Here is a 15,725-nt window from a genome sequence, read left to right as displayed (position 1 = left end):
TGACCTCTCTCATTGCCTTGTGGATAATAAATTGCTATACTCTAAAAATAGCCACCAGGAGTGAGGGAGCTGGGCTGATTTCCTGAGTTATATGATACACAACACCGGGTTGATTGTTGTTAACTAAATTAGAGCCTGTGTCTTTACTGGTTTCTGAGTGAAGTTTACAACTGCCCTGTGGTTTTAAAAATGAGAAATCGTGGCGTCTGGAAATTAGATTCCTACTTAGAATCCAGGGACCAGAATCCAGAGGAGGCCAAGCCTCAGAAACGGTGATCCAGAGCCTCATGGGCTGGGGTAGAAGTTAGAATAGAGCATTCCAGAAGCTACACATGGTCATCATCTGCACCTGAGACTACTCGACTGTTTTTATAAAAATCATGGATGGATTATTTATATAACATTTAAAATTTTCCATTTCTCACATAGAGGTGGTATAGGTATACATGTGTATGCATGTCTTTGCATGTGTGAGGGCATGAGTGCATGCAAGGACATGCATGTGGAGGCTTGAGGTTGATGTTGGGAGTCCTCCTCCATTGCTTTCCCACCTTACTCATTGATGCAGAGGTTTACTAACCAAATAAGAGCTCACCAGTACGACTAGTTTGACTAACCAGCTTCTTCTGGAGACCCCTGTTTCTGCTTTTTGGGGCTAGAATTACTGGCTGTCCTCCATTCCTCCCTAATATTTGTGTGGATTTCTGAGGATCTGTACTCCTGTCCTTGCGCTTGTGTGCCCATCAAGTTTGAACACTGAACCGTCTCCCTCGCCCTTATATAACTTATTTGTGAGGGGTTTTGAAATCAATGTCTCTACAAATCTGTCTTTTATCCTTAAAGCTTCATTCGGAGTTAGGAGATGGAATGGGACTGAGGGTCCATTGTGCATGTGAGCTGAGAAGACCAGCTAAGCACCCAGGATGGAAGCTGTGGCATCCAAGAGCTTCTGTCCCTATCCTAGCCCTGTTGCTTAGCAACATCACAATTCTGGCCAAATCACTGAACTCTTCTGAGCTTCCATTCCATCCTTTATGCAATGGGGACACAGAGGGTAACTCCAGTGGGGCTATCTGAGGATTAAACAACATATTAATAAAATCAATGTGTATTATCAATAGAAAATGATTTTTATAAATGACAGATATCACTTGTCACAGTGTCTGGTTCTTATATAATATTTAAGAAAAGCATTAACTGTGTTTAGTTATGTTCATAAGGCACTTGAATCCTCAATCTGTGCATTTATTTCTTTATTTCTCCTTGCTGTGCTCTATTGGTCTTTTGATTGGATTCATGATTCTAAAGAAATTCCTTTCTCAAATTCCTCCTCTAGAGTTCCCACAAGGGTTAGTGTTCTCTCTCAACACAAACACATGATATTATTATTATTATTATTATTATTATTATTATTATTGACAGGGCCTCACTTTGTGGCAATGGCTTGCCTGGAGCACATTATATAGACCAGGCTGGTCTTGAACTCACAGAGACATGCCTGCCTTTGCCTGATGGGTGCTGGTATTAAAGGCCTGCACGATCCCACCCAACTGAACACTTTATTTTGAGCTGCTTGAGAGTGAGTTACATACACAATGGCCCTTTAAAGAGGTTATGGTGGTTTGAATGAGAATTATCCCTCACAGGCTTTTATGTTTGAACCATGGTCCCCAGTAGATGGCGCTGTTTGGCGAGGTTATGGAACCTTTGGGAGGTGGAGCCTTGCTGGAGGAAGTACATCACTAGGGTGCACATTAAGGGTTTTCAGACTGGTCCCACTTCCTTCTTTCCCTCTGCTTTCTGACTGCCAGGCCCGCCTAACTGGCCCAGCACTATGCTTTCCCTTCTAGTACTGTGAGCCAAAGCAAACCCCTTTCCCCCAGCTCACTTTCTGCCAGGTATTTTATCCTAACAACTCATCCACAGGGTTTCCCTGGAGTTCTCGAGTGCACAGAGACATTTCTATGGACATTTATCTCATGCCCAAGCTTTCCCCACATTTTACCATTTGTCCATTTGTGTCCATTGCAGCCAAATTATTATTTTTTCCAGTCTGAGGTCCTAGTCCAGGACACTGCATGTGTCCTGTCCTTAATCCGTAGCACTTTCCCACCATTTATCATTCAGACTGTGACACGCTTATACAGCCCACTCTCTCTGTCCAACACCTCCTGGCTGGGTTTATTTCACATCCTTGTTCCGAGTTCAGTCTCTACTTCCAAAGTGTCGCGGTGTCCTTTTCAAGATCCAGGCTATTCCTTCACGAGTGATGGCATCTTTGATCATCAGGATGCGCTGCAGTTGCTTCATTTGGAAATCGTTACTTCTCCTGCACCAAGACACTGACACTGCAAATAGCCAGTTTCTTAGACTTCTGGTCAGCCGTGGAATGCATTAATGATTCTGACCCGAGATAATTAAGGCATAAATGGCGGCTGCCAGGTGGCTGGGTTCTAATTTCATGATTCCTTTGCATTTATGAGTCGGAATGCCACCCCAAGGACCCAGCTTCCTTCTCTGCTGTTTGTTTAATCCTAGCAGTGTGGATTCAGAAACTCATTTTCTTCCATAGATTATAATTGGCTGCTATGGTTGTTTACTGGGATGTTAAATTGTCCCTGGTCGGCAACGGACAACCCTTCATGCCGTCTCCTGTGTCCTTTTTGACATTTCTGTTGTTTGAGAACTTAGTTACCTCCTGGCTGCATGAGATATTTTAGGCTTCTGCTCTTTGCTTCCCTCTGCCTATCAATCCACCATTTCTCCACGGAGCCCTGTTATCTTCTTATTCAGGGAATGGTATGTAGAACTTAAACTTGGCGTAATAAATAGTGAATGAGTCTGATGTTTGCATCTACGGCCTCTCAGAGAACTGAAGTGAGGAAAAGCCTTATGTATACACACATATACACCCCCAACTGTATACACGTAAACACATACAGCTCTGCACATGAGTTTTCTCACTCGTTCTTCCCGATCTACTTTGTGCTCAGAGTTCCTGCTGCATCTCCTTTCCGTTTTAAGATTCACTTTTCTAGTGGTAAGAGCTGTGGCTCTCATTCCCCAGCACCCTGATGTGGTTTCGGTGGCTAAATCACCTGTTAGGCTGTGGAAGACAAAAATCTAACCAGGGCTCAGTGTGTGTGTGTGTTTGCAGTAAGTTTGAATCTTTACTCTGAGAGGTTATAGTCATTACGTCAGGAAGTTACTTGCAGCTACTGTTAGTAGCATTGTGCATTGGAGGTGCATTGCTCATGCTGCATGTCAAGTGCAGGGCAGCTGTGGTACTCTTCCTGAGGCCTGGAGGCCAGGAGACCGTCAATCATTATTAATTACCTTTCTATTTATCTATTGATGTCATCTCTCTTTCACTCTCTCTCTTTATCCATCCATTCATCCATCCATCCATCATCTGTTTACCTATTATCTACTACTTGTCTATCTGTATCTATCTATCTATCTGTCTATCTATCTATCTATCTATCTATCTATCTTCTCCCTCTCTACTATCTCTCTCTACTATCTATCATCTATCTATCTATCTATCTATCTATCTATCTATCTATCTAGTATCTACAATCTCCCTATGTGCCTGTCACTTTTCCTATCTGTTATTTCCCAGGATTCAGTCATAGCCCTTTAAAGCTCCCACCGTCCTCTCACTCCCTGTGTTTTCCCCATAAGATTTTTGCTCAAGTGTTGTCCGTTGTCCATGGTCTCCAACAGCTCTGGGAATAAACAATTGTCCATAATTCTGCTTGACAAACATCTCTGAGTAGAAGGCTTTGCCACTGGGTGAGGTCGGACTCAGGTCACACACAGCTCGGCAGGCAGGTCCTCCAGTGACTTGAGGTTTCAGGAGGTCTCCAGCTGCACCCTCAAGCAGTGTCTACACTGCAGGCTTTTCTGTGAAGGTGAGATGCCACTGTTCAAGACCACTGCAGCCCTGTAGAGGAGGAGAGAAGCTTGGGGCAAAATGCCACTGAGTTCTCTGGTTTCCTTTTGCTTAAAAAGCCAAGATTCTGCGTTTCTTGAGTAAATGGTGTCCCGGCCCCATATGCATTTGGAATAGTTGTTTTCAATGGTATTTATCAGCTCTTTGGTTGCTTTCACAGGGCAGAGAATCTTCTACACATCTTACTCTGCCATCTTCTGTGATGCCGTTTGGTTGAACACTGATGGAAATGCTTCTGAAAGGCTGTCTGCACACTTTCGTGTAAAGTCTAGCCCTTCTGAGATCAGGAGCTGAGGAGTCATGTCTCTCAACAGATGCTTGCCTTGTATCTTTGGCAGTGGATGACGTTGCTGTGATGTTGGACGTGGCAATTTCTTTTTCAGTACGCTGAGGGATGGGAGTGATAGCTATCGGAAGTATTGAGAGGCTGTCCACAGATGATGGGGGAGGAAGGTGCAAAAATCTAAGCCTCTCATGGAAGTGTCAAACCGTGGAAACACAGGCACTGAGCTGCACACGCCAGGGTTGGAAGTCAGGGTCAGCCTTGATTTGCTCTAGGAAGTCTGTGCCTGCACACTTGAAATTCAGTCTGGGAGATGCATCCGTGTCTCCTCCGAGGGCTTCCCCAGGGCACGTGAGCTGGCTTCTTTCTCTAGAGCCCACCCTGTCACCTAGTCTCACACAAGACTTTTCGGTTGCAAGTGATAAAACCCAGTTTAAACTGGCTTTAGGGGAAGCTGAAGTTTAGTTAAAGCAGAAATTTATCTAAGCATCAAAAGACAGTGAGTGACCTTCAGGTGGGGCTTCATTGGGGAATCAAGAAATCTTGATCAGGAACCTGGTCTTGCGTGTGGTTTTTCTACTGTGGACATACTGTTAGGATATTTTCCCTGGCTGTTTTAGGGTCACATGCCTTTTCATGAAGCCTAGTGGGGTCAGGTGGGATCAACTCTAACAGAACCAGTATGCCATGTGATGGACTGATCTAGCTGAGTGAGGAAGATAGAACCCACAGTGTCCCAACAGTTTGCCAGAGCAAGAGAGGAAAAGCCACACATGTCTGTATTTGGAGGACAGTCTCAGAGAGAACTGGAAGGTGAGGGACAGGAAGGTCCTGGTGGCACCTGGGGTAGGCAGGTGCTTACTTGTAGCCAGTTTTCTCTGGTCCTTTGTGCTATTGTTTTCTTAATTTGAACCCCGTAGGAAGTCTGTGATCACTGTGCTGTGACGTCCCCCAAAATGAGCAATCACTTTCCAAGTGAATCTAAAGTGAAGACTAAGATACTGAAGAGAGAGGTTTGCTCAGTGATAATGTACCTCAAGGTGTGTGGTCCTGAGTTCAGTCTCCAGAGACCCTATTAAAAGCTCGCCAAGGTGAGTGCTGGGGAGGCAGAGACAGGGGGGCTCTGGGATTGACCGGTCAGACAGCCTCATCTATTCAGAGAGTCCTGGGTCCTAGTGAATGATGCTGTTTAATAAGCATGGCAAGTGGTTTCTGAGGAATGATCACTGGAGTTGTCCTCTGGTCTACACACACACACACACACACACACACACACACACACACACACACCCTCCAAAAGCCTCCAAAAAATCATCCCAAACCACATAACTGCAGATGTACAGTGCTAATTAATTAATATTGAAGATAATTCTTGTGCCAAGTGGCAGTCATGTCTGCAAGATGAGAAGGGAGGACAGTGCCCCTGCCACTGGAGACTAATGAGAGCTTAGCTGTTGGGCGGCTTAATTATCTTCAGTGTGAGGCAGAACCCCACCCAACTTTCTGGAATCTTCCATCCTCCAGGGACCCATCTTCTTTTAGTAACTCTACCTACTAACGGCTCCATAATGTCTCAAACAGTGCCCACTGCTGCTGGCTGTTAGATATGGTGGAACAGCTGTGGAAGATATGGGAAAGGAAGCCTGTTCATCAGGAGCGTGGTGCATTAGGTGAAAGGGGCCTCAGGACCACGATCAGCCCTGGGGGTGGGAAGGAGAGCAGAAGGAACTATATGGTATACGTGGCAGATGAGCTTGACAAGAGCCATAAAGGGAAGGGGATGCTTCCTTTAAAACCTGGAGAGGGACTTGTAAGACAGAGAGAAAGAGAGAGATAACACAGAGAGACAGAGGCAGCTTCTTAACTCTGTCTCAGAGAAGAGCTGTAAGCAGGGGTGTGGCTTGATCTTCACTATAGGATTTGGCCTCTTAAGAGTGACTGAGATGGCTCAGTTGTTAAGAGCACTGGCTGCTCTTCCAAAGGTCCTGAGTTCAATTCCCAGCAACCACATGGTGGCTCACAACCATCTATAATGGAATCTGGTGCCCTCTTCTGGCCTGCAGGCATACATGCAGACAGAATACTGAGAATACTGTATACATAATAAATAAATCTTTAAAAAAAAAAAAAGAGTGACTGACTACTCAGGTGGTGCCACCACACGTCTTTAATCCCAGCATTCTATGAGTTCAAGGCCAGCCTGACCTACTGAGTGAGTGAGTTCCAGGACAGGCTCCAAAGCTAAAAAGAGAATCCCTGACTCAAAAAACAAACAAACAAAAACAGAAAAAAAAAAACAAAAACAAAAAAACTAATAATTTGAAATAGAGAACCACTCAAACTATACCTTCAATTAACTAAATTCCTTCTCTCTTTGCATCCCATAAAAGGAAATCCAAGACAATAATTTGGGCTCTCAAGTGCACATTGATTCTTATGGTCCACTATGGCTCTTGACAATGTATTTCTTTTGGTTCTGTAAGAGCATTTTGCTTTTGAATAAAATTCCCTGCTAGTTTGCAAAAAAAAAGTGACTACTATTTTTAATATAAATGAAAAAATTTCTTTCTATGTGTGTGAGTGTCTTATCTGCATGTTTGTATGAACACCATGTGCACGAAGTACTTGTGGAGGCTAGGGTATTGGATCTTCTAGAACTGGAGTTACAGATGGTTGTATGGGTGCTAGAATTGAAGCCCAGTCCTCTGGAAGACCAGGCAGTGACCTCAACTACTGAGCCATCTCTCCTGACCAAGAATGGCCGCTGCCTTTCAGGGGCAGGCCCATGTTCTAACAGGGCCTAACCAAATGTTCAAGCATTTGAGCCTGCTGGGGATTTTGTAGTCCTAACAGGAGTCCAGGTGGTGAGCGGCTCGCTCGGTCGCCCTCCCTCCCCTCCTTACTCTTGTCACCTGTTTGCTCACCTGTGCCCCTTGCTCTCTCGCTCAGGACACAGAAGTTTTGAACACCGCCATCCTCACCGGAAAGCCTGTCTCAGTTCCCGTCAAGGTCGTGGGGGTTCAAGAAGATGGATCTGTGGTGGATGTGTTGGAGTCTGTGGAATGCAGGTCGGCGGATGAAGATGTCGTGAAGGTACCGGAGGAACGCACATGCTGATGTGTTTCATTCGCTCTCTCTTCACCTCCAGAATGTTTTCACCTCCAGCATGTTCTCTCTCTCTCTCTCTCTCATCTCCTGCATGTTCTGTCTGAATGCCCTTCATTTGAAGGGAGGGGGATGACCTCACAGAGGAGGAGATTAGTGTCAACAGAGAAGCTGCTGTTTCCTTCTCTCGTTCTTGGTCTCAAGTGATGATCTGTTCCCTTGTCCTCCTCGCCCTCTTTCTCCTCTCTGTCTTTCTCATAAGCAGGCTGCTTTCTTTACTCTGGCAATCCATACATCGTTGCTGTTTTTACCAACTGGCTATGCCTGGTTGGGTTATTTACCGAGTATATTTTCTTCACGTGCCCTGCTTTCCTGCAGCAGCTGTCTGCCTCAGCTGGCTGAAGTCTGGTGCCCATAAAAGCCTCCTTTTCTCAGGCTTAAAAACTAATTTAGGGTCATTATAAGATAATAAAACCCACGAGCTTGATGTGTTAAAATTTTGTTAATATACATTAAAGTAAATGACTATTAAAATCATAATAAAAAAAACCTCAGCATGCACTTCCTGGCTTAATTTGAATACTACCAAAGGGATACACAGCTTGCAGTTGAGAAATCTGGACACGGGGTACTTATGCCCGATTCTCTTCATTACTGATCAGTGAATATTTTGGCTCCAAATTCTTTCAGAGTCTGCCGGGAGTTTCATTGTCCTTGCTGTCTGTGAGGAAGCTTTAAGATTAGTATTTCTGTTGTCCTCCCCCCACCCTAGCTTTTTAGCACAGCGGTTGCTCATTGCTCTTGCAGCAGAGATCACAGAATCTCCCAGAGAGCTCCCAGTTCCAATCTGCTCAGATAGTGTAGGAAACTCGAATGCACCCAAAGAGCCTGCCCTTTACATCATGTCTGCTTCTGTTCAGAAGTGAAAGGAGACCTGGCCTTAGGCTTTTCCAACTTACATTGATTTAGTTTCTTAACGTGTGCATGCACAAGCAGATGTACGCATGTGTGTGGAGGTCAGAGGACAGCTTTCTGGATTCATTCCCCTCCTTCCACTGTGGCTTGAACTCGGGTCGTGAAGCTTAGAGGCAGGTGTCTTGATCTGCCGAGCCACTTTGCCAGCCCTTGGTGTCAGTCTTAGCCCCTTCCTGGTGGCTAGCAAGGGAATGTCTAGAAAAGGTTGGTGCTTCCTCTGTGTGGCCTACACAAGACCGGGGTTTGGTCTAGAGTATGTCTGATAAAGGAGGGTGTTGGATCCATAAAGTCTCATTGAACAGGGATCTGCAGGAACCTCCAGTGTGACATAGTTTGTTTCCTGGCCATGGGCCATGAATTGTCCCCAAAGACAAAAGCAGACTGGTTTAAAACCTACAATATGGCCTTGCCCTAAGACTCCTGGCAATCCTTGTGTTTTGTGGGCAAGCCAGATTAAACTAACCAAGGCCTTCCATATTAAGAGTTGAGAAAAACCTGAGTCCAGGAGGTAGGTATGTATGAGACAGACTGACAATGCAAATGTACATACACAGACACAGACACAGACACACACAGACACACACACATACACACACAGACACACACACACACACACACACACACACACACACACATACTCCACCTTATTTTTGACACAGGTTCTCTCATTGAACTAGATGCTTACTGATTTTGCTAGACTGGCTGGCCAGCGAGCCCTAGGGAACCCTCCTGTCTCTAATTCCTCGAATCACAAGCACACACCTAATCATTCATGTTGGTGTTGGGTATCTGAAGTCAGGTCCTTATACCTGTTAAGTACTTTACCAACTTAGCCTGTCCCCAGCCCAGAACATTTATTCCTGTCTCCACATCATTCAAGAAAAAGGAGACATTGACGGTGGCTTAGGGAGGTGCTGTCTGAATGTTTATACTGACATGGGTTCAAACAAATGACTTGCTCTGTTTCTCCTGAGACTGGGTCTCTCCCTGGAGCCTTGTGGAGCCCTGCAGGATGGAGTCCTCGTTCTCTTGCTCTAGAGAATTCCGCCACGGAGAAGGGAGTCCAAAATTGTGAATCCCATTGCTGTCATGTGCGTCGCTGTTCCCATGCCCAAAAATGAGCTAAAAGCTCTCTCTGTCCTTCCTGAAGGATATGATATTTTGGAAGATGAATTTGTTTTTTCATCTTGGCTGTCTTGTGCGAGCCTCATGAAGAAGGTCCACTCTTTAGAGGAGCCAAATAGAGTGAGTTGTCAGATCACGAAGCCCGGGGCTGCGTCCAGACAGGCTTTGCTGGCGACCCTGGGATTTAATGAAGTGGCTCGGATGCATCTGCTATGCTTTCTCTGTCTGTATTTGTCATACATTTGCTGTGACTGGAGGATGGAGGGAATTTTCCACAGGGCTGTGCATCAGCGTCGGTGTCACCCCAGGGGTTGCCTCAACACCGACAAAGTCATTAGCACCACCGTGGATCTGTCGGGCCTGGGACTTAGAGGAGCGAATCAAGTGTTGATTTTGGCGAGATGAGAATTACGGAGACAAACAGGCTCACTCCTGTGACCTGGGGATCTTGTGACTCTTGGAGAACAGGTGCGAACAGCTGGAAAAGGGGCCAGATGCTCTCTGAATCTGGTGAGAGTGGAGGAACTAACACATAGTAAAGAAAACAGGAGACAAGCCTTAGAGTTGTGACTGTGTGTGCTTTATGTGTCTCTGTGTATCTATGTGTGTTTGTGTGACTGTGTGTCTGTCTATATGTGTCTGTGTCTACCTGTGTGTTTGTCCTTCTGTGTCTGTCTACATGTGTCTCTGTGTGTATCGGTATGTCTATATGTGTCTCTGTCTGTCTGTAGGAAGCCCTGACCTTTATTATTAGTGGCTAGATCCAAAAAGTCTGCTAGCTGCCAGGGTTGATGTCAATAGGTGGTCTAACCGGTGTATAAGAATGGATCTGTAGTTGACTACAGAACAAAGAGAGGCAGCCATAGGGCCAGGCTTGGCCCAGAGAGGTATAGAGATGTGTATGTGTGTGTGTGTGTGTGTGTGTACTCATACACATGGAAGTTGTTTCTTTCCTTTCGTGTGTGTGAGTGCAGGCAGGCGTGAACCACAGTAGGCGTGTGGACATGTGGAGATCAGAGGACAATCCTGGATGTCAGTTCTTGCCTTCTAGTTTGTTTGAGACAGGGTCTCTGCTGTTTTTGTTGCTTATTCAAGGCTAGTTGGCTAGCTAGCTTTCAAGGAGTTTCCTATCTCCTTCCCCCTCTTCCTGTCAAGAGCACAGGGGTTGCAGATACTAGAACCCATCCTGCTTTTAAGTAGATTCTGAGAATTCAATCGCAGCTCCTTACACTTTAATGGCAAGTGTTTTTGCCCACTGAGCCATCTCCCTGGCCCATGTGTTACTTATTATGATTTAATTTAGTACCATTTCTATTCGTCAGGGTTCTCTAGAGTAACGGAACTTATAGAATGACTCTATATAGCAAGGGGATTTAACAGAATGGCTTATAGGTTGTGGCCTAGCTAATCCCACAATGAATGGGAAGTCCAAGAATCCAGTAGGTGTTCAGTCCCGAAGTCTGGGTGTCTCAGCTAGTCTTCAGTTCACACCAGAATCTCAAAGAGGTATGCTAATGCCAGTGAGGGAATGGACTTGCTGGTAAGAGCAAACAGGCAGAGAAAGCGATTCCTTCTTCCATTTCCTTTATATAGGCTGCCAGCAGAAGGTGCGGCCCAGATGAAAGGTGCCTCTTCCCACCTCAAAAGAGTCCTATCTCAAAGATCCAGATTAGGAGTGTTTCTTACCACTTCAAAGTTTTAATTAAGAAGAAAGACCCCCTCACAGGTATGCCCAGTCATTAAGGTTTTAGTTAATTCTAGATGTAGTCAGTTTGACAACTAAGAATACCACACCATTATGAAAAATTTGGCAAATTCATGTAGAAATCTGTATTTCTAGCCCTTGAAAACCCCCAAGGCGGAATGGCCACAGGTCTACATTGCTTCCTGTGAGACTTTTCTGAAGTCGAGCAGAGGCTGTCTCTTCTGTGGAAGGTCAATCCTGCTCACTGCAATCTGTACCACCTCGTTTCAACTCCTTGTGGGGGCTGCGGGAATATCACACTTACGTGCTGATTTTCTGGTTTAGATGTTGGAGGAAAGTAGAGAGTTTTTTATTCGGGCCCCCTCTTTTATAAAATAATGCGATACACACTACAGTTCACTCTGGTGGCAAAGTCTGTCTTTGGAAAATCTGAAAGGGGCAGTGGGAAAAGTGTGATTGAGGAAGGATGCGAGGGGATGGAGGATTCTGGAAATCAAATCACAGGAGAAAAGACTGGAGGAGGTGGGAGGCCAGCTGGGCTGTGAGGTGCAGAGGAGGAAGGTGCCATTGCATCAGTGGAGGGCGGGCCATCGTAATGCTCTTCACATCTGTCAAGAGCCAATGTGGGGGAGATGCAGTGTGCGCTTGCCTTTCAGGTCCTCAGAGTGACAGTTACAGGAGCCATTATCAGTGGAGAGCAAAGGATGGTAGTGCGGTGAGTTCCTTGGCTAAGATTTTAGACATTGGTTATGCGTTCAGATCCTGGTTCCCTCCTTCCTTGCTGTTTGACCTTGGTTAGACTGTGTAACTACTCTGAGCCTAGCTTCCTTATCTCTTATGAAGAGAGGGGGAGGACACAGGAGGCCAAATGAGATAGTGGACAGGGTTCTTACAGAGAAATTTCTTCTAATGTTATTGTGTGAGGCATGCCAAAGAGTAGTCAAAATAAAGCTCAAAGCTCCTCCAAAGAAATGTGCACATTTAGGAGTTCAGAAGACAGCTGTTTTAAAAAAAAGTGAGTGTTACTGTGTGTGCACATGTGTATGCATGTAGAGGCCAGAGCTAACACTGGATGTCTTCCTCAGTTACTCTCTGTCATGTTTAAGACACCCCATCTCTTTGAACCTGGAGCTGGCCTGGAGCTTGACTGACCAGTGGGTCCCAGAGATCCAGGTGTCGCTGTCTCCTCAGCACTGAGTGACAATGGGTGCACACCTGTAATGCCCAGATTTTTACACAGATTCTAAGGGATCAAATTCATGTCCCCATACTTGTGTGGAAAGTACTTTACTTACTGAGCCATGTCTGAAGAACAAGACAATTGATTAAAAAATATTGGGCTATGAGCAACTTTTCTGGAGCAGGAAAGGGCATGGTATACCTTTAAAGAGAGTATTGGAGAGATCTAGATGAGTGGCATTCAAAGGTGAATGCCTTTGCTTCCTCTCTTCATGTCTCCTGGTGGATGTCTCCAGAGGGCTACTGAATTATCCCAGGAATGGGCAAATGCCCCCCCCCACTGTGAAATCTGTTTGTGCTTGGGTCTCAATATCGAATTTGGGGGGTGATTACATAAAAGTGTACATCCAAAGGAAACATGCAATACTTGGTCTATCCCAGTAGTAATTGCTTTTAAAGCCAGAGGCTCATTGCTATAGATGATCAATGTAGAGATGCATGGCTGAAGATGCTCAAGGCAGAGATGCAAGTGTAGATACTCAAGGCTATACATCGCTATAGATGCTCAAGGTACAGATTCATTACTTGGGGTTTGGAATGGAATTCCAGCTCCTGAGCTCTGACTGTCAGGATCTGTGGCACATTAACCTTTGGAAATGCCCTCAGTCTCTTCTTGGGATTGGGACTTGGGGTTCTTCGTGGCTCAGTGACCACCTTTGTCTCCTCACAGCCTGTTATTTTGCATAGTCTCAGCTTCTCTACTTTCTGATTATGAAAGCCATCTTTTGCAGTCTTAGCTTCTTCCAGACTCTATCTTAATTCACTCTCTGGAACTCTGCCACTCCTCCTGGTGTTACACCCCTTAGCTTTGGTATTGAGTACTCAGCTTCCAGGGATGCTCAGAGTTCTTCGTCTGCTTCCTTGTTGTTGCCGTTGTAGTTGTGGCCATGTCTGGCAGCCCTCAAGCTGGATGCTCTAGGTATTTGTCTGTTCTTCCTGCAAGTACTTCATCCCACTGTACCAGAGACAGAGACCACTCTGGGGCAGAAGACCAGCAGAGAGGAGCCTTTGAGGCCCTGGTATTGCAACCCCAGGTGAGATGCTTCCCAAACCAATTGGCATCCTGCTCACATCATCAGAAGAGAGGCAGATATGCCTGTGTAGATTGGCATTGCAGCCTGGCAGATGCATTAGCTCCCAACTCTGTTAGTTATAAGGCTTCCCCAAGGGCCATTCATAAGCCTTGTGTTACATCAGCGAGCCTTGTTGTTGAGACTCTAGGGAGACATGCCTCCTCCTGCCCAGGGTGAGGATAACTCCAGGGAACCAGGTCATCTGTGGCACACTGTGGCTTGGCTCTCTCAGAGGAGAAGCTCCCAAAGCTTGTACTAGCTGCTTGGAGATTTTGTGGCAGAGACAGGAGCAGTGACTCTGGCAACAGCACTGGCTGGACCGATCTCTGCAGCCAGAGCGCAGGCTCCTTAGTGACTATGGAGTGTTGGGAAAAGGGGCAGCTTGGCTGACGGACAGCTCCTGCTCCAGGCACAAGGGGAAGGTCTGTCAGTGCTCTTCAAGGGGCGCAAGTGGGTTGCTCTTTATAGTTAAGGGTACCGAGCCCTGAAGAGTGCTAATAGGGAATTAACGTTCTCAGCAATTTAGCCACACTAAACCCATAGCCACACCTGAAGGGGTTAGGGTTATAACATCAAATCCATTTCTGTGGTAACTGCAACAGTGGCTTAAAATATAAATTTGTTGTCTTATTCTATAGGCAGGAATCTAAAGGATATTGTCAGGGCTGTGTTCCTCCTTGAAGATGTTGGTAGAATCCATTCCTAGTTCTTTTAGACCTAAAAGTAACCCACCTTCTTAGCTCATGTCTCCTCCTCCATTTTGAAAGCCTACAGGGTAGTGCCCTCCTACTCCCTCTCCCTCTCCTTTTCCTCCCCTGTCTGAGTACATAATTACACCTGCTTCTCCGACTCTGACCCTTTCACCTCCCCTTAGGTCTTTAATGCCAACATGGAGTGTTGGTTGGTAGACTCTATCCTGCAGGGAAACTCCTTAAGATGGGAAGCAAACAACTCAAAGTAGCTATAGGAAGTTCCTGAACCTGACCAGATTCACTAGGCCCCTTCCTCCCAACAGTATATTGGCAGTAAATACAACTGAGAGATCATCACAGACCAATAGAGATGCTTAGAAGAGGCTCAGATCAACTGAACCACCAGGAAAAAACACTCTTCAGTTCACTGAGCTGCCTGCAGGCTGCACAGTGAGTTCCAGGTTCTCAACTTTACTGAGCTATTACTCATGCTGGACTGGGCTTTGGTGATCCAACTGTCTTTGAGTCATTTCTGCTCCTGTAAGTGCTCTCTCACCCATATTTCTGTAAGTAACCCCAATAAAATTTATTGGTTCACCTAGTTGGACTTCGGTCTATTGTTAGTTCCGTATCTGGGATGAGTAGACATTTGTTCTCACAACATGGGGGTCACCCAGACAAGCCATCTCAGGATTGTCAATGAATCTTCAATACCCTTTGTTGGCAGAGGCCACTTGTTAGTTAGTTTCCCAACAGCCCTGACTTGAAATAATCACACAGAAACTGTATTATTTGCAATACTGTTAGGCCAATAACTTAAGCATGTTTCTAGTTTGCTCTTATATCGTAAACTAACCTATTTCCATTAATCTATGCATCACCATGAGGTTGTGGCCTACTGGCAAAGTTTCAGTGGGCTCCAGTAGAGGTGTCTTTCCCTGGTGGTGGCTACATGGCTTCTCATTGACTCCACCTTCTTTCTCCCAGCATTCGGTTTAGTTTTCCCACCTAGCTCTATTCTGCTAAGCCACTGGCTGAAACAGCTTTATTCATTAACCAATAAAAGCAAAACATAGACAGAAGGACTTCTCATACCAACACTTTGTCCAGTGCATTAATTCCAAGAGCTGCTATAAAAAGTTATTATTAAACCAGGTACTTGAAAGATGTTGGTGTTTATTCTGAGTTATTGAGAACAAGATCTGGAATAAATGTGTTGGTGGGGACCCTGCTTCCTCCAGAAGTCCTAGGAAAGGTGGCTCTTGACATTCCTTGGCTTGTATAGCTTCTCTCACTGTCTTCATTGTTGTATGAGCTCACCACTGTTTTTCTGTGTGACTTTTCTTATACAGGGGTTTGTCATTTGAATTTTAGGGCCATCCTAACTTGAGATGACCCTTTATTGAGATTTTTAAGCCTCTATCTGCAAAACAAAACAAAACAAAACAAAACAAAACTCCCACTCAGTGGGGGCTAGGATTTGGATATATCTCCTGGATGCCCTGATTCCCTGTTGTACTGTGTAATCACAGGTTCTCAGGATTAAGACTGGATTACTTGGGAAAAGGCCCTA

At 45.4% G+C, this 15,725-nt stretch overlaps 1 protein-coding gene across 1 annotated transcript in view; it reads left to right on the top strand.

The window, feature by feature from the left end:
* Positions 1-15,725, top strand: part of Tmem132b (transmembrane protein 132B) — a 280,822-nt gene that overhangs the window by 233,663 nt on the left and 31,434 nt on the right. The window contains exon 5 of the mRNA XM_041648242.1: positions 7,188-7,331. Within this exon, the coding sequence (XP_041504176.1) occupies positions 7,188-7,331 (144 nt within the window). The remainder of the gene's footprint in view (positions 1-7,187; positions 7,332-15,725) is intronic.

Source organism: Microtus oregoni, unplaced genomic scaffold, assembly GCF_018167655.1.
Source record: "Microtus oregoni isolate MIOR12 unplaced genomic scaffold, Mior012 000003F_ref0000135, whole genome shotgun sequence".
Lineage (NCBI taxonomy): Eukaryota > Metazoa > Chordata > Mammalia > Rodentia > Cricetidae > Microtus > Microtus oregoni.
This window is presented reverse-complemented; position numbering and strand designations above follow the sequence as displayed.